We start from the raw sequence: 25032 nt of genomic DNA, 5'->3' as shown, positions 1-25032 counted from the left end.
GTGAGAAAGTATCATGAAACGAGTGCAACCACCTTATATGGCTGCAGTTTGTGTCCTCTGTATATATTATATTGTAGACTCTGCTTACCCCATCCAGCAAAATTAGCATTTCTTTGGCACTTCAGACAGGTCCAAGGCATCTCAGGAAAGGATCCTGTGGTACTCTGTAGATAAGAACCTTTGCAGAGCTCTGAAGTGGAGCCAGATGAACCAGAGAAGAGGTCTATGAGCTGGGACCACACAGCAGCTGCTCTTCTCTCAGCTCACAGGTTCATTGTGGGCCTTTGACCTGCTGCAGCTCATTCAGTTCCAATACAGCACACCTGACAAGCTCTCCCAGGAACCTACAGTTTGTCTGTGGGGCATGTAAAGGAAGAGCCAGAGCACAAAATGTGGATTGTGCTTTCACAAGATGGAAAAAAAGATGGATCATCCAAACAGACTAAGTGAATATCAAGAAATATTTTATTGTACATGTAATCAAAGTTTAAAAAACAGACAAGAAGGAGAGAAGGACAGATTTTTCTAGGTTGTCTTAACTATGCAGGGTACAGAACTACAACTAGGAAAGAATTAGCACATATTAGTACCCTTTGCTCCCCTTCCCTGCCCCAATGGAAGAGGTTACACAAGTGAGATCTGTAATGCTTTAAATCAAGGCTTCTCAGTAACTGCACACTTGAGCTGACATAGTTGAAGTATGTTCAGTTTCATGAGAGAGCATGTGCCTTCAAAATAGTTGTTTATAAACAAAACTACTCTCTCTTTAGTGGTTTGTAAGCATTACTCATTCAACAGCAAGAGTATACTTAAAAGACTAATGATTTAGTGGCCATATTTGTCATTATATCTGAACCGACACTATCTTTAAGTATATCAATTATAGAAAATAGATTCCTTAGGCAGTAGAGAATATATTATCTAGTGGCAAAAACATAATGTAAAGAAGCAGAGGAAGTATTCACAGGGAAGGGAGGGGGGAGCTGTGTGCTGAGCAGGGGTATATTGAGTAATCAGAACTAAAAATGCTGAGTTCTGGAGTGCTAATTGCAAAGGAGTTACACCTCAGCATCATGGGAATAGGATTCAGAATGTCTGGGTTGAAAAATATGGTACTCATTGCACATCTACATCAATCTCCAAGCTTAACTCACACCCTAGATCCTCCTTACCTATTACAGTGGGATATTAAACAGTTCTAGCACTGTATCGCATGTTCTGCCTTACATGCTGCAAGGAGGAAGGCTTCTGTTCTCTTTCAGAACCAGATAGGAAGAAGTCTGAAAGTGAATGAAGAGCATTATCAGAGCTTATTGACCCCTGCAACACTTTCCTTCCTAGTTTAGAACAGTGAAGGCCTTCAGAGCATAAAGCTGCAACTGCTTTTCCGGTGCAAGCTGATTTTCTCTCAATGGCTTAGAAATATGCCTTCCCAAAAAACCTAAGCTATACAGCATGTAGCCAGAGTTGAATCAAATCAGTGTGACAAGTGCTAAATCCTGGATTGAAGGCAAGACAAGTTCTGGGATCCTCACGAGAGACGGATTTGTTTATTCTTCAGTGGCCCAATAAGGCTTGCAAATTAAAAGACTTCACAAAACATCCAGAGAAGGCCCATGGAAAAGCAGACAAAGTAACACTAACTATCATATTCTGGATTCTAATGCCCTTTGGAGACTACCAGATTTTTGGCTTAAAATGCAATGAATCATGATGTATTAATGATCTTAATCTATTTCAGCCTACAGCATGGTCCAGTGCAGATTATTAGTGTCAAATTACACACCTAGGACTTGAATTCACTAACACTCATAGCACCACTTGATTGTTGCTGTAAGTAAAGACAGTCTAACCCTCAACTCTTCTGCCAGAAAGAGCGTATTACCTTTGATAATTGTGTAACACCACCTATTCCAGGCCAGCTGACCTACCCTTTTTTGTCCTCACACACATTGCATCTGTTTTCAGATAAATCTGAACAGCTCCAAGCTTAAACTCTGTGACGTATCACCTTAGCTTCCAAAGTTACAAAATAAATTCTCTTTACAGCATTCAGATGTGGGAGATTCACTCAACTGACAAACCAGTTTATTGACAGTATCTCTCACTAGTTATTTCCTTTATGTGCCAACTGCACAGTCATAAAAGCCTCCCAGCTCTTCTTCATACTTCTCAGCTTTGAAACAGGAAAGGATCAATATAGATATCTCAGGATTAACAGACCTAGGTGCAGGGAAGAAAGCAACTCTTCTGTACATCAGTAATTATTGCTCAGTATTTATCTGTTTTAAGCAACATCAAGACAGTATTTGAATTTATGCTGTACTTTAGCAGACAGGCTCCCTAACATTAAAGAACATGAGCCTTTCTACAGAAGAAAATCTCTATAATTTAACTGGCCATTTTTTCTCAACTGTTACTTGTAACAAGGCAGATTTGTTTAGGTTCCCATTCCAACAACATTATAGTTGTCAAAGTACATGGCTCATACCTGTGGCCAGTCTTTAGAGCAGGTGGGCTGCACATTTTCATAACTACAGAAGTTTATCAGCTATGCTAAAACACTACATAAAAAACCCAGGATTGTTTGCAGACTCCCCAGCTACCTACACAGAACAGCTGTTCCACAAAAGTGATTTCACTAACGACTGAACTTGAAGACAAACACTACAAGAAAGCCAACAAAGGATCTTGTGTGATCAAAGGTTCTCTTACTATCTCATTTGAAAGAAGCTACCTTCCACTTTGAACTATCTCCTCCTTTCATAGGAATAACCAACACACCTTTTTGAGGCAATTTAGACAGTGACTGCTCAAAACCATTTCAACAGAACTGCTTTTTGGAAGAGAGAATAAGTTATTTTACTATTTGCACAAATTGAATTTACTACACTCATTTTACTCTGGTAATGCTTTAGCTACAAGGTATCTGTACAAGACATATCAGCAGAGATAGCACATTGTTAACACTACATATGTAAACTGAGAGACAACAGGTCCTTCATCCAGGTGTCATATTGCAGATAAACCATTGATGTCAGTCTGAGAGGCTGCGGAACCGCACTTCAGCACCACGGAGATTCCCGGGGAGCCCAACAGAAAAGCTGTGCTCTACAAGGGTGACTGTCCATCCTGGAACAGCAGCAGGAGGAGAATCAAGCAACCAGTGTTTGCAGTAATATTCTTGAGGAGGATTCCATTCATTCGGTGCATATTGCTGTACATAAGGTGCATAAACCTGCCACGGAGGAGATCAGCGGGAAGAGAAGCCAGTGGCAAGGCTGCAACCAACTACTGGTGTCATGTCCCAGATCTGGAAGAGAATATCGTGGAGAATTGCACAGCTTTAGTGTCAGACTCACAGGTCTTTCTGCAAGAGGCATAAAAGCAAACACAAAGACATCCCTGGACACAAGGTAACAATTCCTTTTTAACTTATGCTTGAGGAAAATTTCATAAAGAGTTATACCAGCCTTACAAACCAAAAGCTAAATTTGGGGTTCAAGAGTCTTCTTGCACTTCTGTAGAGGTCTGTTTTAAGAAGTGCTATGCAGTTTGTCACAAACATGCTTACAGCAACACAAGGACAGGCTGGCACAGTCTCAGCTCTGGCATGCATGGTGAATGTAGAGCTCAAGCACAGCAAGATTCCGTATCAGTCTGAGCTCCGTGTCATTGTCTCACAACCAGGGCTTTCAGTGGCCATGCTCCTAGCCATGGAGCTCAGAGCAAAGGAACCTGTACATTTCCTCAGGTCTGTGTCTTTAAGGCTGATGGCAGATTCTCCTGCTGCCCATGCCTGCTGTGTTTGTTCAGAGACACAACAGTAACAGATCCAACAGCTGCACTCCATACAGTGGAGTTACAAGTCATTTCCTCACGCAGCTGCTGAAGAACAGCCTAGCAAATACAATTCCTTCTTCCCACAATAGATAGCTTGTAGCAGTAGTTGTCAGAAAGAAAAAAAATTTACAAAAATGAATTCTCTATTAAATATCTCTAAGAAATACAGAAAAATATGCAGGAATACCTTCACAATCCGGTCGCTCCCACAAGTCACCATTAGCCCTCTGGAGATGTCCATGGACATGTGTGAAATGTTGTGTTTTCCTTCATGAAAGGTTGCCAAGGAAGTACGGCTGCACAAGAACAATTGAAATGAAAGCCAGCCATGAGATGAAGCTCCATGGCATCATTACAGTAGTGCAAAATAAAAGAAAATTAAGTTGCTCAAGTACTAATAGATCAATTCCAAGAGCTGCAGTGCCGTATTAAAGGCGACAGAATTAAATTAGTAAGTCATGCTAAGGCACTGCTTGTGGAGTTACACAGGTGTGACATTTCCTGGCCTTCTGCAGCCTGACTGTTAATAATACTGGAGCAGAAGTGGGACACTGCATTAGCAAATACTTCTGCTCCTGGTTAACAAAGTCAAGCTCAGCTACATTTTTCCCCTGCTGGCTGCAGAAACCAACTAGGGCACCACATCTCACTTTTCAAGAAAACCCAACCCCAAGCAAACAAAAGGCCTCAACAATGAAAAACCCAACAACACAATAAAAAACCCCAAGCCCCCCCCACATTTTCACATCTGATTACTCTGTTCATATCCAGAGAAAAGGCGGTCCTTCATTTCTAAGACAAGTTTAATGAGACAGCAAATGATGTTTAACCCCAGTTGCTTGCATGGGGAAAAATCATGTTGAGCTCTGAAGAATATTCCCAAAGAAATAGTTTTTAGAAAGTGTACATGAACTAATGCATATACATTCTGGCAGCTGAAATGCATTGTCTGGCACCCACTTAGCAATGTTAAGTGCAATCAATAGCTTTTAACTAAACTGAAATGTTGAGACAAATATATTTCAAGTTTAGATCTGGGCTCTTGGAAAAGAACAACTAAAAAGGATAAAAAGTTGTAATTCCACATCTGATCCAAATGCACTTGCAGAGCCAGATGGGGGATCTCTGCCATCAGAGTGCTTTCAGTCCCCAAGGCCTATTAGCAGAGAGTCAGCTCAGTGGGTTTTGTAGCATTGTGTGTGGATGTGGAGCAAGCCCAAGGGTTTCTGCACACCAGCAGTGTTACTACAGTTTATTACTCCTTAATACTCACTCTTCATCCTTGATTGACTCAAAACAAGAATCACAGACACGGACCTGGAACTCAAATCCCATGATTGGGTAACTCGACCGTTTGGTACTGCACTTGCCACACACTGCTTGTCCACATTTTCTACAATGATGCTTCATGGAGCAAGAAGAAAACAAACAAGTAAGTCACTATACTATGTCACTTGAGCACCGTACCAAAGGTCCACCAAACAACAATACAACAAAACTTCTGTTTTGCGACCTGTTAGAAAGCAACCTGTTAGGAAATGCTCTGTTACTTCAACCAAAGACCGTCTCTGAAGTTCTGAACAGCTGTTTGGGTCATTAATGGATTTATCTCCATATTCTCTGCATACATCATCTTCTCCAGCAAGCTCCTTCTGGGAGAAGGGGAAAAAGAGGGTTGAACAAGCACCCCAGTTAAAAACAGTCTAAGGAAGCCAGAAACAGATGAATGTCTTGGTGCCTGTCCAGTCCCTTCTTAAAGAAAACTACCTGGAAAGCTTTCACATTCTGGTACAGTAAGAACAGGGCCATTACTGCTTCCCTGGAGTGAGCATCAATATGCTCAGTTATGGGGCACTGTTTGCCATTTTACACAACACTTGAAGATTAGCTGCCCATGGTTCCAAAGCATGGAAACATTCAGAGAAATCCAAAAGAGCACTCCTAGCTCAGCCTGCTTCAACCTGTGACAGAAGTTTGATGCAACACTTTCATAGAATTTGGAAATGTCTTAGCAGTGCCTAGAAGCTGTAACTTCTCAATATACCCTCACTTCAAAGCAGCAAAAATACCAAGAGTTGAAAAGATCTACCAGCCTTAGTGGTTTTCTGTTTGCATTTTGCTCAAATGCTGACTGAAACCAGGCATCTCACCTGTCTCAACCCTATCGTCTTTGTGTCCCACATTTGCTTTATATTCCAGAAGAAAGGTTGTTCACACTTCTGACAGGAATCACTTTCTAGCCATTGAGGAGCCTACAAAAGAGCAGGAGATGCAAGCAATCAGAATTGTTTTCCCCTCATACAACAATCAAGGAAGTTTATTTTAAGAACCCAAAGTAAAATTCTACTTGGAAAGATGCCCTGGCTCAGTTCTGGACATTTCAACAGTAAATTGCCTAGAACATAGTACATAGTAAGTTCAACACAAAAACCCCAAACCCCAGAATACAGTTATTAGTTACCTACACACCTCCCACACTTTTTAAGCCTACAGTAACATGTTATGTTACTGCCTTAATAAGAAAACTCATTCAAACATCTAAGTTACTAAACCTGCTGCAGGCATTCAAAGACTGCTGCTCTGGTTTGCCTGGATGGCTTTTAAGGACCAGTGTAGTCCAAATTGTAGAAACTATGAGGCAGTAATCCCCTCTAAGAAAGGGGGTGTCCAGAAATAAATTCTGTGAGTAACTATCTTTTCTACTTTCATGGGATTGCAGTTGAAATAATTAGGAACTCATCTGCATTTTCCATCCTGCCCACATCTTCGTTAAGCAACCCTTTGCCCACCCACACACTTTTCCTGCCATAAATGGACTAGGCCAAATGAAAATAGAGCCTTTGCACATTTCAGCTGTAAAAGAGACACGATATTTTTAGTACACAGACTTGAATTTGAACATGTATATTCTATACAACTTTATACATTTCATGAGGAAGTCTCCCTTAGACTTGACAGGAGGAAAGCTGGAACAACGAAGCATTTTTTCTTTTCAATTCACTTACACTGCTGACAGTAAGAAAACAAGAGCATTCTGAGTTGCACCACCATGGATATGAACTGATGCAGGAAAAAAGTGTATAGCTGGGTCAATTGCTGTGTACTGTGATCTTTTAAAAAAAATGTTGCCTGGGGACTGAACCTCTGCCTTCTGAACTGCATCTCAAAACCTGCCTCTCACTTCTTTACCTGCTTTGCCACAAGTTGAGAGCTTATTTCAAGACTATTGAAGCATAGTCCACTAGTTTCTTTACTGCAAGAGTGTGACTGCTTTAGATTGTTCCAGCAGCAAAGGCCACAGCCATTCCAGTGAACCTGTTGTCTCTTTGAGAAAAAACTCTAAGCAGTCCCAAGATGTCTCGCACTTTTCCTGTCCTGGGAACCCATTTACAACAATGCAGCATGGACAGCCACTAGAACAGAACAGGTTTCAATAATATCATCCAGCCTTAAAGTGTCAGAGAACATGAGGAAAGCAGCCTGCAGAACTGGCTAAGGAAAGTAACATTAGTCTCTGAAAAAGGAAAAAAAAAAAAAAATCTTTGACCTAGGACATGAACTTACCTCTTCTCGGCTGATATCCATGTTCCAAACAGCAATTCCCCCATCAGCTGAACAAGACACCAGCTGCCGTGTCAGCTGGATGTAGCAGATAGCCTGCACCTTGTCACTGTGAACAAAGCACACACTATTTACCCACAGGTATTTAAACAAAGCTTGGTTTCCCAGCAAACCCTGATTTATCCTTGTAAATAAAGCTAGTGAGGAAGCCCAAAACTGATTTCCAGTTTGCTAAGTCCACTAAGTAGAGCTCTGAGGATGAGTGAACAGATGCTGTCACCTGAGCGCTACCCTAGCATCAGGATGTTGCTGAGAGTGTTCTTACAGGCCTGACCAGAATACCAGAGGTACAGTTCCATGTCAACATTTGCTGGCAGTAAGCCCTGATGGTGAACTGAGTGTCAGCTGGCTCAGAGTGTGTGTGCAAATACTCTTCTGCATTGGCAAGGAGAGCCACTTACCAAAACAGAGACAAGTGGAAAAATAAAGAGAAATATTTGTTTGAAGATGCAGCTAAGAAGCAGGTTCCACTGTTGCTAACAAATCACAGTAAGTCAGTCTGTAGCTGCCACGCAAAGTATAGATGCACCAGTAAAACAATTTAATCCTAAAGAAAGTCATGGCAAAACAAAAGTCTACCCTAAGAAAGTAAACAAAGAATCTGAATAGTATCACACTGCTTTGCAACATCTAAATTGAATTTAAAGTCATTCTGCTTCTCAGAAGAACTTACTTTCCCATTCAGTACGAAGAGAAACTGTTACAAGTCTTCACCAGGACACATGAGGCAGCAGTAATAGCAGTATAAAGTCCTCCAGTCACTAACTTCAGGTTTTTTTTGTTAACTAGGCCTCTATTATTAATTCTTTAGCCATAAAACTAAATCCTCAAGATTTAACAAGAGTTCTAGGGCTAAGGCTATCAGTCTTGATCAAAGGTGGATGGAGGCATCTATGGAATTAGACAAGAGGAGAATACACTATACAAATATCTTTAAACATAAAAAATATCTCTACTACCACTGCATTTCTAAGTAGAATATATCTTCAGTGGTGAACTGCCCATCAGACTGAATTAGAGCCCTACATTTAAAAATGGCAGCTAGCATTGTGTCTCTAAAAATTAAGAGTTGATTAATACAGGCAACTACCTCAACTGCAGAAGAGGGGAGACATAATACTTTCTGAAGTTGAGAGACTATCCCTGTAATTTAGCCAGTTTATCACCGTGCTGACAGAAAGAGAGAACAGGAACATATTGAAGCTTATTTTATACGGGTACATGAACATGTTTATACATAAAGGTTTTAGCCCTCCTCTCACAGGTAACTCAGTGCAGTATTTACAATACAGACACATGCAATTTTTACATAAAGGCCAAACCAGATGATTTAGGGGTTTTAGTAACTTCTGTGTTACTTCTAAACCATGGTAATAAGAATATATTAAACATGAACAAGAAAAAAGATGCATCAGTAAGGCTTTCCTAGTACTGATTATCCTTCTTCCCCCTCAAAGTCCTCAGGGTTCTGAAAAGAGTAACTTTCTCCATTATTCAAAATGACTGAAATATCTTGCCACACTATTTAGTGTTCCTGGGACTGTGTGTTCATTACAGGACATGTATGAAAAATAAGACTCCATTACATACTGATGTCCCTGGAGCAGCAGCGTTCGCCCCTTCCTTCCACCAATATCCCACATGATAATGCTGTGGTCAGAGGCACCTGAGAAGAGCAGCCGTTGAACAGGATCCCACCACAGGGAAGTAATACTCCCTAGGAAAGAACATTCTGCAGTTAGATGTTAAGGGACTGGCTCCCCAACACAGTGATGCCCTCCTGGAGCATTAAAGTGAAACCTGAGGTACTGCCTTACTCCAGTAACATATTGAAAGCCTTAAGGCAAAGGAAGCACCCAACAGCAAGGTGCAGTCCTGACAGAGAGGCAAGGAGTACTGGACAGTAGAACAGAATGTCCCTAAGAAGACAGATATAGCATAAGCCAGAAAGTCTGAGTTCTGCCCCTTGTATTTAGGCAGGTGATTTTAAGAGTTACCAGGCTGCTATGTGAGCTTTGGAAGATGGAAGTACTAACACTTGCCAAGCAGAAACCATTATCTACAACACAATGAGATGCTTGGTCAGTGGTTGCAGGACAGCTCACAGTGCTCTCAGGTAAAGCCACTGTCACATAACCATTTACAACCTTAAAATAGCTGGACTAAGAAACGAAGGGACAGTTTCACTGCTGTTAGCAAATCTGCCACTACTCACTAAATTACAAAACTAGATTTCAGAAGGCCCAGTGCAGCTGTGAATTAGTGGATAGAAAGAAATGAGTCATCTAACAGTAGCAGCCTTATACTAAACCCATATGCATGGTAATGTAGCCAGGAGACTAAAGGAGTAATTTTGTTACTCATGCCACATATAGGTGTGAAGTTGGGACATTTTGTTCCCTTGCAGAGATCCTTAACTTTAAAGAATCCTTCCATTGCTCAGTTGTCATCAAAAGCCTTGTTAGTCTGAAACTGAGATGATGAATGATAATTAGAACCCAAATCAGTCCTTTCCAGTGCTCCGGAGCAAGACGGTTTTTTTGCCTCCTTTAAGGCTACACTATTTTCAGACTGACCCATTTGGGAATAGCATGTGCACCAAAAAGGCACTAACTTTGAGTATTATCTCAGCATTACACAGAGCAGGCTGTTATATATGGTGAATTCTGGAAGCTGAGAACAAACTCTGAAACCATTTAAACTGCAAAGCAAACACTGCTTGCTTATGAAGTCACATTTACCAAGAGCTAGAAAGCAAACAAGATGAAATCAGACTTTTGAAGTCTGTCAAACACAGCTGCACTCAAAAAAGAACTAGATGCCATTTAAGTTTAGAGTTTCTGTATCTTGAGAATATTACAGAAATACTATGGAAGAAAAAAGGTTACACATAATCTGATTTGCTTTAAAAAAAAAAAGGAAAAAAGATGAAATAACTAGGATTATACCAGTTGAAGAAAAACCTGCTTCTGCCCCTGAAATCCTCTTTTATGCTAGCTCAATTCTTGTTTTAAGGATCACAGTCCCCATATGGAAATATATGAGCCGAAGTTGGCGGCTGTGTAGACAGCACTGCTGAAGTTGGTGCTTGGAAGCCCATCACAACTCAAGAGATAGAACACACACTATAAGAAAGTGCCACACAGACATACTGCTTTTAGACTAACAGTAACATTTACCAAGGGAGCTGCATTTGAACACAGACCAGTGCAAAAGTATAGAGAGGCAAAGGAGTCTCTAGGGCCAAGAGAATGATTTTGCTCTAAACTGAAACAATCTGAAATTCCCCTTGAAAGCAGAAGAGACATTTATCACTTGAAAATCTCAACTTGCCTCCTGCATTCAAAACCAGCTGTATCATTTTACAGTCATCTGTAGATCAGGAGTCTACGCAGCTTTAACAAAGCCTACTCTATACTTACAGCTGTTATACAAAGCAGCCTTTTCCAGTGGGTCAGAGACTCATGACCCAGTAGTTCCATCCCTACCCACATGCAAACTGTCAGCTGATTTGAAAGTGACCACATGGGAAAAGACATTGTCTTGTTTATTTTTCTCAGCATGCTATTAAGTTACCCATTATTCTGTGATTTGCTTCTTCCCTTACTCATTACAGCAGATGGTGGCTCCATATCATGTTATGGACCACCTGATTCGTCATTGGTATAAGGACTTCAGCTGTACTATACAGGATGAGACATATGCCTTAGACTAGGCAGCTTCTCCAGTGTTAAAGAGACTAAAGCTTTTAAAGGTGGCCATCTAGTGGGTAACTTGTGTTTAACTGAATGCATATGTTTACCTTTATTTTTCATCTATAATAAAAATACCTGTAGGTATTTATAAGGCTAAGATTTCCCCTCAGCAAGAATGTGTTTGTTCTTTAACAGGAAGTCATGTACAGCTTTGAACAGCTTATGATAACCACTACCCTGAACTGGTTTTTCATCCAATATCTACTCTTAAGAGGCAGATATGCAACTGACCATCTCACCCCAGCTTACAAAGAGGGACCGTATCTGGGACAAGTGGATTTAGGACAAGGAGTTACTTTACCTTCATGCCCTTTGAGAGTTGTGATAACTGAGCAGGTATTCTGCTCAAGCTTCAGAAGAGTGATCTGTCCAGAATAATCACCAACAAATGCATGCTGAGTTTCATGATCGTATCTGAACACCAGTCAAGGAGAAGCTTCATTTGATCAAAGAGTATTTTACATGAGTGAAACAGTCAGCTACAGCGTCTAAAAAAATTGGAAAAGAACATTTTAATATGCCAGATAAATATTTACATAATTAATTCTAAAGTGGTTAGAGGGTGTAATAAACCTTTTTGATTCCTTCCTTCCCATCACTCTTCCCTACACGTGCAAGTAAAACTGTATAGAAATTAAGCGATGAGAGTTTTAGAAAGCCAGTAGAGGAAGCCAGGAGATAATCCATGCCCTAGTTTAAGGCAAGCCAAGTAGCTTTAGGCCATTTCTAGCAGATACTCACAGAAAACGCTCATGCTCGTCTACAAGATGCCAAAACTCATCAGGCTACTTGTTGCAGTGCAGAGCTCTCTACAACCATTACGAGCACCTCACTGGACACTGGATGGCATTCAGTCTTACCTACTATCTCCTCCAATAAACCCTTAGTTTTCTAGCATGTTAGCAGTTGATATCCCCAGGAGAGGAAAACCAAGATACAAGGATGCTGTCCCTCCACAGCAAGTTCACCTTACAGTGGAAGTACATGCACAGTGTTCTAGCTACTGCCAAGGTAAGACTGTCTCATTTCTTGTCCTGTTCTCTGGACTTCCCAGTTTACCAGTGCAGGTCCTTGAGTGTGGTATTGAAAACTGAACTGTATTTCAGAAAGGATTCTCTCAGTTAACACTGAGACAAAAGCCACACCACATTCTAACATAAGATCCATTAACAGGGTGGCACATTGGGCAAAAGCATTACACCTCGTAACAGTTCTGGTAGTCAAATTTTGCCACGATGTAACTATGAATCCAGAAACCAAAGCATAGCAAGCCAATGGAACTAGATAATTTGCTGCTTTTAGAAAACTTCTGCTATTCAGAATATAAGCAAGAGCTATGAAAGACCCATGCAGCTGACACCACAAAACCCAAGAGCTGTGTATAAACTTAGGTGTCCTCCTGGAACCACATAAAAACAAAAGCAGCAGCTAGAAAAGTAGTCTCTGGTATCCAACAGAAAACGCTAACTTTAAAAAGACAGCCTACCAAAAAGCGCACCAGCCTAAGTGAAAATCTAGAGCCTTTGCCATCTGATGACATTCCGAAATCTCTTAAGCCTTCAGGATCTTGAGATAAACAATTTGCTTTCAACAAGTCCTCTAAGTCCCTGAATATGTGATCCTTTCTTCATCTTGGAAGTTCAGACTTGCCTTATCCCCACTAATTCAGTAAAGAATAGGCACTCTGATGTGTTTTTTAGAAGCTTACACATAGGATCATTAAGAAACAACTTCTAAGGGACCTCCTGATAGGGAGGCCAAGCACCTAGTGCAGGCTGGTTCTTCCAAACACAAGTCCAAAGGCCGATCAATTACAATGGATTTTCAAATGTCATGTTCTTCAGTGGAAATTTATTTTTATATTGATATAAAAGGTCATATTCTTTTCTCCATTTTAATAATAAACTGTGCCATTATTTGCAATAGCATTAGCTATAGAAACCACTAAATTCAGTGAGGCTCAGACTGTTCACCAGACTGTGCTGTGAGCTGGTCTCCAACACACACACCAGCTTTAACCTATTCTGTGCTGCACTCAGCTGAGGTGAGCTGCACATGGAATGTCTTATGGGACGCAACTCCCCTGGACTCTAAAAAAGAGCAGCAGTACAACAGTACAAACCTGACAATTCTTCAGTCAGTAAGGCAGGGTCTGCACAGATGGGAGACCTCAGAAGGCCAGACATGCAGCTGGCAACTGAGCTTTCCTCCCAGCTTCTTACCAGGACACAGGTGTACAGCCACTCTGGAGAGCTCTTCATGTTTTCAAGCGATGTAGTTGACTTGTTTCAGCTTTTGAATCTTGTATTTCTAAAACATTACTGCCATTAAACCTCATACAGCAACCAGTACACCTTCAATTACCGTCCAGCCACATCTAAATTGCCACCATTAACAAGTGCTAAAAAAAAGTTTTAGAATTTCAAGTATTTAACTTGCTTTCAAAAGCTTTGATAAGTGAACTACCTTTCAAGTTACTGGCTTTGTAAGTCTTTTACATAGGGTAAAGAATGCCCTGAAGTACTTACAGCTGAATAGACAACCAGAGTGCCTAAGCTGAAAATGCTGCAGTTAAATGCAGCTTGCAGAAAGCAAATTGCACACAAACAAATTACTACTGGTGGTGAATAATGTTTCAATGTACCCTTGTAGCTTAAAGATAGAAAAGATTAACTTGAGCAAAAATAGAAAAATTAAAGCAGTTCAAAGGGTTTTCATGATGTTTTATGCTCTAGAAGGACTCAAATGCACACTGACATCTGTTGAACAAAGTGACTTGCCCAGGAAGTCTACAGGCCAGGCTATAGATACAGTCACTGCCACAACATGCTATGGACAAACACCTCAAAATTAGCAACTAGTACAGATTGGGATTTCTGCAGCGCAAGGTCTCTTCTGCTATCTAATAACCACTAATAGAAATAAAGGTATTAAAATAACGAGAATAAGGGTTAGCAGACTTGCAAGAGATGTCACTCTAGGTTTTATACATGCAAAGTTGAGAACAAATTGAGGTAAAGGAACAAAGTACTCTTCCAGCTTCAGGGTAGCAATCATTTTTCAAAGGATACTGTAGACATGAAGCCCAAGAGGTGAAGTAATGTCTCCCCAGCATGCTCCCACTCCTGGTGCACATCCAGCTGATACACTTGTCATGACCTGTGCTGATAAGCCACTCTGATGCCAGGCAGAAAGTAATAGCAGACACTCGATTCTGGTGAGCTGCAATAAGAAAAAGATTCTGGCACTTTTTCCCCAAAAATCCAAGTGCTGTGTACTTCCATTCTAATTCAGACAGACAGAGGTTGAAGATGATATCTAGGCAATGCCCCAGGGAGATCTTTTACCATTATATTATACTTGCATCTAGGCTGAATGAAAAGGTTCCCATAGCTCTGTTTAGGATTTGCCTTCTGAATAGCTCAAGTGAACCAAATCCATCAGTCAGCTGATGTAAGCCTTTCTCCCAAAGAGAGAGAAGCTGAGTTCAGCCCAGACACCCAAGGTTAAGGAATACACAAACCCTCAACTTCCTCTAGTTAGCCCAGGACTTCTGGGGAGTAATGCAACACATCTAAAAACTTGAATTGCTTTACTAAATGCATCTTTTCCTAACCCCAGAGAGCTACGCTCACATTCATACGTTTAAGCACCTGAAGGGATATCTAGTCCATGGCATTCAAACTGCTTCCTGTGACAGCAACCAAATCCTGCCCAGCTTTGTTGAGAATGCTGCCCCTAAGCAAGAAGTTACACGTCCTTTAGAAAGAAGCCTCCCCTGCCCCCCAAGATGCAAGTACTTCCCTTGACTGAATTGTAATCATCTCCCTCAGGATAAAGGGAGGTTTTGTTGCTTTAAGAACAAGGTCTTTTTCTCCCAAGCAAGAACATTGCTTCTATCGGTATCAGGGAGTTACAAGACAAACTGCACTTTGTTTTGCTACATAATCTGCAGTCTTTAACAGCTTCTTTCAGGCCTTTCACATTAATATTCCAATTTTAACCAACAATTGAGTTTTGTGTTTCTTTAAAGGATGTGTAGACAAATGCTGAAATTAGCATCTCTGTAAATATTAGAATAATCCCACAATCCTTGTTTCCCACATAATGGAAAAATAAGCTCTTTTTCATCCCTGTTGCTCTCCTAAGATGACAGAGAAAGGAAGGACTCTTACCTTGAGCTAGAAGCAACCAAGTCCATTGATTACAAAAAGTAAGGACAGAAATTGCAAACACCAAAATGCACCTTTAGAAAGCTCTTACACCAACACTCACACAGCACTACTTCAGCTGAAGAGCAAAATCTGAGCTCACTAGTTCTGGCTCATTAAACTTGCAGGCTAATGATGTAGTGAACTTAATGATAATGACTACAACTTAGACTCAGCAGTTATCCCCAACTAAGCGACAACTATAAGGTCAGTCAGAGTTAAAGCATATCTGGTCTTGATTAATCTGTGACTGTGTCCAGTTTCCCAAGCATTTTAGATGCCTTTCCTTCACACAAATGTTAGTGTAGATAGTGGTTAACAGTTTACCTGGATAGGTTTTCACAAAGTTCATCTTATTAAAGTCCTCAGAAATATGAAACTCCTAAAAGCAAAGTGAAATTGTTAGAAGATACCACAGTGGCACAAGCAACATTGATACCCAAAAAAGAGCAGCAACCTCACAGACCGATATTTGCATAGCAGCAGTATATCTCACAAAAAACAAGCACCTTCTGAGGCTGGAGCAAAGCACACTGAAATACCAACTGTAAATTAAAGTTTTAAGTGACTGAATTTTCAACAGGGAACATTCTTTCAGAATTGAGTTTGCTGAAGGGAGATTATAGGAAGAGATAAGATCTCATCTGTCCCCAGCAGGAGCAAACAAAACTATCTTGTAGTATTTAGGATTTGCATGTTTGCGACTTCACAATGGACAGGTTTATGTGAGAGTGTTTTCTATGTGATCCATTAGACTTAATGAAATTTTTGAAGTCTCAACTTAAAATTTCCAGTAGTTATCACTAGAATTCTATGCAGTTCTTTGTAGGCTATTCATAGCAGTTATCTGTAGAATATGACTATGACACTCATGTACCCTGGCTCCTTATTATTTTGACCTTATCTTCACAGAGAAAGGAAACCATTAAAGCATCTGAGAGTCATAGGATTCCTCTCCTTTACCAAGGAGGGAAGAATAAAACCTAATTTCTCTTCTGCCAAGTGTATGCTCTCCAAGACAGGGACAGCAATTACAGCAAGAGTATAGAAAGAGAGAAGAAAGAATTCCCAGCAAGAAAAGAGATGAACCCAGCCTCTTATAACTTCAGAGCTAGTGTTGAAATTTCTACATCATAAAAAGATCTGCAGCAAGCAAATCCAGAGATGTGTGCACGGCAGGATACAGACAGATCCATACTCCTGGCCAGGAGCAAACCAACTGCAGTTCACCACCCCTGTCAGAGCACCACCATGGCACTCTGCCCAGCTTACTGTACTCCCCTCAAAACAACTCCTTGGCAAAGCATAACTGTTTGGGCCCACTGCTGCACTAATGGCTCAAGGGCTTCTTGAGGCTACCTGGCTCACACCTAGTCAGAAGAACCTTTGCTTTGCAGTCCTCTCATGTACATCTCAGCTGAACTGCCAAGAAGCTCAGCCATTTAGCAGTAGCTGCATTCCAAAATGAATGGAAAGAAAACAGACTATCAGCTGCCAGCAACACATGGACAATCAGAGCAATTCTAACCTACATTTGGAAGAAAAGTCACAACAACTTACCATGACAGCTCCATTATCCTGGCCAACAAATATCCGTCTGCTGTCATGATGATAAGCCATGGCAGAACATGGTGCTGTCAAAAAAAAGCAAGTACATTACAGTTACTTAAATGGAGGTATTAGGATACACATGACTTTAATAAAAGTAAATTCTTTCACTCAGGACAAAAGCTGTTCAAGTAACATGATAGAAACTAGTCTGCATAGCTAACATCCCTTGGAAAGACAGTTCAATTCCCACATATGAAGCTGAGGACAGGAACATGACTACTGTAACTCAGATATACCAACAGGAACCATATGCAAACACGATTTCCTGCCACAAGGCACAGCTCAGCAAGAGGAATTTTACACAGGCTGAAAGGTGAGCTAACAGTAACAGCTGGTTACACTTAAGATCTTGAGCTCACTCCAATTATCTCAAAGGGAGCCCTGAAAGATAAAAATGCACACCTTGGAAAGCAGAGAGTATTCTTATGTCTGAACTTTCACTTAGTGATTAGAAAAGCTCACTTAATTGGCAGACAAATTATTTGCCATCATTTGAGGCACCTCCTGCTGCAGATCCACAATGATTTACCTGGTAAAGGATGTGGTTCTGACAGAACACTGCCACAGATCTCACCCACTATGCAGCTAGTTTCAAATCAAAGTCTGAGCTAGATGCTGCAAAGCTCCCAAAATCAAGATCATTGAGGGAATCCAGCCCTTGAGGAAATGAGAAGGAGGTATTCCCACACACAGCACAGGTACAAAACCCACACTATGCCTGGCCACCACTTACCATCTCTATATTGTACTTACATGCCATAGTGTGATAGATGCTGGGCCAGTATTGCCCACTGTCTCTCTTCAGCCATACTCGGATTGTTCTGTGTCATGGGAAGAGCAGGGAGAAGCCAGCTGTAAGTGCACCAGCCCTTGCATCTGAACCACTTCATTACTTATGTATCAGCTCCATTCCCCTAAGTTTTTGTGCTACTCAAATATAATAGTGGAATGACATACCAGAAATAACAGTACTCAAATACTACTCTAACATAACAAGAATATTAGCACTAAGAATAGTCACCCTTGGATTTGGAGAAGTTTTCTTCAAAACTATTTATACAATGAGTTTCAGTAAGTATGAAATGAAAATACTATTTCAGCTAACTTCAGAAACTGCTACAAATTGCATCCCTTTACTTCCTTCTTGGCTCTGGCTGATATAAGTCAAATTCAAATTGCAGAAATGTTCTGTCTTTGGAAGAGCAAACCACAGTTTGTTTATAGCTTGCTTGTTTATAGCAGATTATGTGTCTGATACATTTCATAAAAAAAAAGAATTGCAAATAATTTCATTATGGAAGTCCAAACTTTTTAATTTTAACAGCATCTCTGTGTAACTCACCCTTCAGCAAGCCAGATACTGAATATTAATAACAGAAGCACCTCATCCTCTAGACCAGCACATTACTGACATCTCCATCCCCAAATATTAAGAATCCATAGAGGACAACATATCTAACTCAGTATTATTTCCTCTAAGCCATGCCTCTAATCCCTCATGCAGGAATGCAAAGGGCAAGCAACATTAATTGCTGTTAGTTTCCACTGCTTCTCTGCCCTAAATATGATTAGGATTGATGAGCCAGTCAAATGGAAACTGAAAAGCTGACAAGGTAAGTTGGACAGCATGTTAAGATTCTTTATAAAAATGGCTTTAGTTTGCGACCTTCCAGAATAATCTCTTGGAAGGAAGGGATAAATGGTCTTGAGAACATTTAGCATTATACTACTCCGATGACTGTCAAATCCTGGGAGGAGGGATATAAGAGTATCAGTAAGGAAGTGGAAAACTACTGTCAATTAAAACCATTGCTACAACAGACACATTGAAGGGATTCTACATCAAGAAATTAAGAGCACACATGTAGACAGTATTAAGGTTTATTTAAGTCCTCTTGAAATTTCCTCTCCAAACAATTGTTTGCCTTTTTGTTACTGTTTAAATACAACTTCCTCATTCCTAAATGATCTGTAAATATACGTACCTGGAAACACTGTCAAGAGGCTTCATTGAGATGTGCTGTTCTATTTACTGTTAGCTAATAGAAGTTCTGGTGTTCAGAATTTTCTAGAAAAATACTAGGGGACTGATTTGCTAATCGTGTAAGATCGACAGTAAGGAGTTTAGCTAAAAGAGCACAGGAGGGGACTGGTGTCTTGCACCAGAACTAGAACTTTTCAGAACTTTTACTTTTGAAGATACAACAGTAGCATTCTAATTTTGCAATCCATTTAAGGGCTTTTCTTTAACAGACCATCCAAAATAAAGCAGACAATGCCCACCCTTAATGTACTACTTTTAGAAAACTTGAAATCACTACAGCTAAGCATACACTGCCCCAAAACAATGATTTTCAGCTTTTAAATCAAGTTACTTTTTCACCAGTTTAGGGGCATGTGTACATTAGTGTAGTCCACTAAATATTTTACATTAAGCCTGTCTCTTAAAATGTATCACTTCCCCTTTACAATAATCAGGCCTGCCTTATGCCAATAAGTCAACACTTCAGAAGAGCAGTTGCTATTTCTTGGTAACAGGGAATATGGGGAAAACAATGTTTCTAAGTCATTCTGATGATGCCAATGCCACTAATAGCACAGGTTAGCACCTATGGACTTCTATCAGCTTTTTAACTTGCTTTTTAAAGCAGATCCATCATATTCAAACTGTTCTGAACATCTCAGGTGGTACCTTCCACCCTCACTTATTTGACTCTTTCACTTCAAGCCAAAGTCATGTAATTATTTTTTATTTAAAAAAATTACATGATAACAAGTTATCATGATGATCAAGACCATGCATTGCTGATTTTTCAAAAGCAGACTTAGCTTCCTCTCAGTATTGTGGTTAATTATACTAAACTAAAGGAAGCAAAGATTTGGTTTTTTAAAGAAATTATTTAATGGGAGTATAATTTCTGCATTAATTATCAACAGTACAGTTCCTCAGTGAAGTCAAGAGCCTAAGCAAATAGCTGCAAGAGTTAGCAAAATTAACTTCTGAAAGCTTCTTATTTTGGTTTAAGTAAGATTTAGACTCCGCTCACCTCATGTTTGCAAAGATAAGCTGTCAGACAGCTTTATATCTAATTATATAAAGCTCTGACTGAGCAAAATTTGAAGAGATCGTTTCACAGTAGTCAGCAAGTGATCTGTGCCAAAGTGCCACTTCTCCTTGATTCTCTCTCCTACAGTCCTGTTTTTGTGATGCATCTCCTTATGTTAGGACAAACTAATTCGTGAAATACTAGTTCCTAAAGAACTAAAGAAGTCCTCCAGTAATGCTGCTCCCACAATCTCCATCTACCACTCAACTGTCCTAGAGTCTTTAGCACTTTCCTCAAAACTTGGTGTTTATTTAATGGAGAATCCTGTGCTCAGTACCTGAGAAGAGCTGGCTACTGCTCACTTCTCCTTAAGCATTCCCTCCTAAGGGTCTAGAAGGACACAGGGTTGTTTGACAGCAGTCTCAGTAAGAATATAAAAATGCTAAAACTCTTTAAGGAGCACCCAGAGATAGATACAGACTTTTAAAATTTTAGACTCGGATCTCTGAGAGTGGCAGGAGGAAGCAAAACTTTTTAAAAAAAGATTAAAAATTACCTCCAAACTTCCTTAACATTCAGTATTGAGCCAGAAGCTGCTTTCAGCTGGGCAGCATGCACATTTATAGAAGAGCAATTCAAAGGGGTTTTTGCATAAAGAAAGACACTCAAAAGCCATCTTCAAGCAACATTGACCATGGCCTTACCAATTTCTAAGAGTTTTTATTGTTCTCAATCACTGTTTCATTTACAGAGTGAGTAAGCACCCAAGAGAGCTGAGAAAAAAATTGGGGTTTGAGAGCAGAGACAATGCTGTGTTCCAACAGTGTTTGTGCTCCTGCTACAAAGCTGCCCTCTGAAAGCCAACAACACAGGTTTCAGGGACGGAGAAGTGATGAAAGACCAGCAGGCAAATCCCAATCTGTTACAATACCAGCATTGCTGCAGGTTACTACACAGCTACACCAGCCCTGTTCCCAGCAGTGCATCTTCCTAACTCCTTCAAACCACCACCAACTGCTTTCCTACCCAAAATCAATCACCGACAGTTGTTTTCCTAGCAAGAACAGAATACTGTCTCTTTCTGGTAGTTAAACTAAATAAAACATATTTATACTGTTAATGACCTTGTTCCCAAAACAGCATTAGGAATCTGGTTTAATCACAGTACAATGGAAGCTCAAGGACACAGCTGATAGTTTTTATCAAATTTCTGCTAAAACTAAAACATGTTTTGACCAATATTTAAGTTTCATAAGCAAAAACCAACAAAAGCTAATACTGTACTTTAAGCAGCTACTGATGGTCACCAAACACCAGCACTGAAATGTGCCAGTGATTCCAGAGCTCCTGTTAGCCTGTAGTAAATACATTACTTTCATCTTGCATTTAGGGTCTTGTATACAGCTTATCATCCCTCAGCACTCCCAACTGCAGCTGGGAAACACTCATCTTGGCGTAGCTATTTGTCTGCTGAGGGACACACTACAACAATTCCCAACATTGTCCTCGAGCCAGGGTCAGACAAGATGCCAACAGGAACAGAGAGTTAATCATCCTTTCTAGATAAGTTCTGAGAAAGCTTCACAGATGGCAAGTGTCCTGCTGAAAAATCCAATTGGGAAAATTAACTCTTTGTCTCCTGCAGGTACTCTTGCTTCGTTCTTCATCTTGAAAACTCGAAAAGAAAATCCTAGAATTTTGTTGGCATTCACAGATCTACTATGAAATTTTTTGTATCCTCTGAAAAAATAAAACCATTACTTTTCATTCTAGGAAATATAATTTAAAATAGAACTACAACAAGTAGTTCTAACAAGAGAATAATCTACAACATTCTCAAAGAATGTTTTTGCACCAATGTTTTCCTCACTACCCAACTTGTAAACACATTCCTTTGACTGGTTATTATGAAATACTTGACAGCCTTAGCTGCATTAAGATGTAATAAAAAATACTTTAGCCCTGCTCTTAGTGCACACAGCAGCTCTTTTGCTCCTTGTACTCTACTCTGTACTTAGCTGCCAGTAGCATAATCAGCTACACAGTATTAACACCTACACCCCACTTGTAGTGAACAAACAGGGGAGCACTGTTTGACAACATGTTAAACTGCAGGTGAAAGCTTTGATGTACTGTAGGAGGTATCCCAGATTAGAGGTAATACAGTGCAACGGTTTCTGAAAGTTTAAAGATTAAAGTAATTTCTCACAGTAAGGCAGGTGACACAAATTCAGCCACAAGTCCACAGACTCACTTGGAAATTACACACACCAAAGGTGGGCGGTGGCCTCTGTACTCCTTGCACAGGTCTGTATCTGACATCGAAACTTGCCCAGATAAAGATGCAGCTCCATCCTTGCCTCTTATCAGCAGTCCAAGCATGCAGACTGTTTAACCTTTGGCATTAGACCTTGAGTTTAAAAGCTGGCACTGTCTGCCACAGGCAAGCCTCTGCAAGCCTGTACCATGAAACTCTGTGCAGGGTAAGCTCTGATATGGACTCTTAAAATTTACTATTTCCTCTTCTCTCCTTCAGGAAGCCCACCAAAGCAAACTGAACACAAGCACAAACAATCACACCTAAGTGTGGAACAAAAAGGAAGCTGCCCAGTCCCATCCAAAAGCTGTTGTCCAACATGTACTGCACGAAGCCATCTCCATGGGAAGGGATGATACGAACCAACTAGACAGCTGATCTGTTTGCACTTTTTGACCTAAAAATAAATGCCAGAAAACCCAGTTCAGGTAACACCCAGTTCAGCACTCATACCCTCCTGTTTCTCACAAGGTCAAGCTTTTCAAACAAAAATTCATGCAAATTTAATATTAAAAGTTTTATAGTATAATAGTAAAATTATCCCTGCATCAAGCTACACCTCAAAGAATGCACTTTCATACTTTTACCATCCTCCTTCCAAACCATGCCCCAGTTTCTTAAGAAGCGTCTCCTACCCCTCTTCACATTTAAGAGTCACTTTCCACATAGCATGGGTGAAATTCCATCTCTCGCTATACACTGCAGACCCCTCAGCACTCTCCTGGCCACAACCCTCTGTGCTATCTGCTTCCTCATTTCCACTTTCCTTTCATCTGAGTAACTGCTTAATGACATTACCAGCTCTTGTGGCAGACGTTTCACATGCTATGCGAGCCAGTGACGAGGATCGGGATCAGACTCTGAAGACACGTTCCTTTCGAAGCAGAAAGCACCGTGCTCAGCAGCTCATCACCCGCTCTCACCTCAAGTCTGCCACCTCACTCCCTGAACGGCTTCAGCCAGAGGGAAGCAGGTTTGAGACCTGCACACCGAGCCATCAGAATGGGCTCGTTCCGACTGGAGCAGCTCGGGAAGCTCCAGCTCTCCCGACGGGCAGGGGAAGCAGTAACACACTGCAAGTGTTTCAGCCAGCAGAGCGGAAGGCCGAGGGAAACATATTCCCTCACTCCTTGTTCTGCTCATAACCTCTGCAAAACCCATTTACACATAATACAAGCTGTGCTTTCCCAGCTGCTCCGCGGGACAGCGCCCATGGAGCACAGCAGCTTCTCCCCGCCGGTGGGAAAGTGTCAGCCCCGCGTCCCGCACGGGCGGGCCGAGCCAGTCCTCCCTCACAGCTGATGGCATCTTCCTCCCCCCGGAACCGCGCCTCCGCGGATTTCCTTACGGCTGCAGGCACGGAGTCCCTGGCGCCTCCCGGCAAAGGGACAACGCCAACGCACACACGGATTTCCCTCAACAGCCCCCGCTGCCCCGGCTCCCGCCCCAGCCCCAGCCCCGCGGCCCGGCCCTGCCCGGCGGCGAACGGGCGCTGGGTCACCTGTCCTCGCCGGCCGTGATGACGCCGTCCTCTTTGGGGATGAGGAGCGCGGCACTCACGGCGTCCTGGTGGCCCTCGACCTTGCTGAGCAGGACGGGCCGGCGGCTCTGCGGCCGCGAGTGAATCTCGGCAGCCATGGCCCGTAACGCTGCGTGTAGCGGCGCCGCCCCGCCGAGGTGTCCCGAGTAGCGGCGCAGCCCCACCGCGCGCCGATGTCGTCACGGGCATGGGCGGGCCGCCGCCAGCCGTATTCGCTGGAATAGAACGGCCGCGAGGCCGTATTTCATAGAAGAGCGGAGAAATCCATCTGGCGGTGGGGGGCTCCGGCCGCCTACCCGGGGTGGGACGTGTCCCCTCCGCTGTCCCTGGGCTCAACCACGGGTTTCTGTGGCGTGGGCCGGGGGGCTGGCTGTGCTCCCCGTGGGTTCTGTCCAGGAAAAGTCGTTGCCGTGACCCTGGCTCTTGGAGCCCAGCTCGCTGCCCAGCCCCGCTGGCATGGGGCCACCACAAGGCAGCAAAGGAAAGGCTGTTCCCCCTGCACTAACTAACGGAGGGATAGGGGCTGAGGAAGGATGTGTAGTTACAGGAAATACATTAGCTCCTTTCTGTCTGTTACAGCAGCTGTAATCCTTCATTTTATAAGTTCTTAAGCAGCTGGAGTGTGCTGTTACTTTCTCTGTGAACACTGCATGGGAATGTTGGCCACGTAGCTGGGTAACCAACAGCGGCATTCCTCCCCTCGGTGCTCGGGTTTTGGTCTTATATCTGAACACCAGCGTTTGGATATAGCCAACACGCACTGTGCTTAACTGAAAACTCTAACTGGGAACTGGGTGAAGCTATTTGTGCTCTGGATGTCCCAGACAGAGCTGAGCTCCAAGAGGAGCTGCAGACAAACCTCCTGGAGCAGGGGGCTGGGGATTGTACCATTTGATAAGCTGTCACAGACCATGTCACACACCTGCAGCCAGGGAGGGTGAATGAGGCTTCCCCAGGATCCTGGGGGAGGGCAGCAGACAGCAATTATCTTTCCCGTGAGCTCTCCCAAGAGAGGAATAGTGTAGCTCAGAAAGCCAGTAAGGGAGATTGGCTACGCAGCAAAGAAAACAGACATAGGAAGAATGGG

At 41.8% G+C, this 25032-nt stretch overlaps 1 protein-coding gene across 3 annotated transcripts; it reads right to left on the bottom strand.

Moving 5' to 3' along the window:
- Positions 1-443: 443 nt before the first annotated feature.
- On the bottom strand, positions 444-24122 carry WDFY1 (WD repeat and FYVE domain containing 1). 3 transcript variants are annotated; one of them, XM_039556622.1, is made up of 12 exons: positions 23907-24122; positions 17795-17862; positions 16991-17064; positions 15758-15812; positions 14291-14441; positions 11521-11633; positions 9055-9181; positions 7408-7513; positions 5994-6095; positions 5117-5247; positions 4031-4139; positions 444-3313 (listed from the first exon to the last, which is right to left on the bottom strand). In XM_039556622.1, the coding sequence occupies exons 1-12, from the start codon at positions 24041-24043 to the stop codon at positions 3254-3256; spliced, it is 1233 nt and encodes a 410-aa protein (XP_039412556.1). In that variant the 5' UTR covers positions 24044-24122; the 3' UTR covers positions 444-3253. The 3 variants fall into 3 exon arrangements, with proteins under 3 accessions (XP_039412556.1, XP_010404316.1, XP_019145415.1); XM_010406014.4 differs by lacking the exon at positions 23907-24122 and adding an exon at positions 23204-23308; XM_019289870.3 differs by lacking the exon at positions 23907-24122 and adding an exon at positions 19027-19067.
- Positions 24123-25032: the final 910 nt, after the last annotated feature.

The sequence above is a fragment of the Corvus cornix genome, chromosome 9 (assembly GCF_000738735.6).
Source record: "Corvus cornix cornix isolate S_Up_H32 chromosome 9, ASM73873v5, whole genome shotgun sequence".
Taxonomy (NCBI): domain Eukaryota; kingdom Metazoa; phylum Chordata; class Aves; order Passeriformes; family Corvidae; genus Corvus; species Corvus cornix.
The sequence above is the reverse complement of the archived record's forward strand: the minus strand, read 5'-3'. Positions and strand labels throughout refer to the sequence as shown.

Coding starts and splice junctions, on each gene's coding strand:
- WDFY1 (XM_039556622.1), bottom strand. CDS start 24,043: ATGGCTGCCGAGATTCACTCGCGGCCGCAGAGCCGCCGGCCCGTCCTG. Junction 17,065..17,794: donor CATCTATCACACTATGGCAT/GTAAGTACAATA, acceptor TTTTTTTGACAG/CACCATGTTCTGCCATGGCT. Junction 14,442..15,757: donor CTTTGTGAAAACCTATCCAG/GTAAACTGTTAA, acceptor TTCTTATTGCAG/CTCACCAGAATCGAGTGTCT.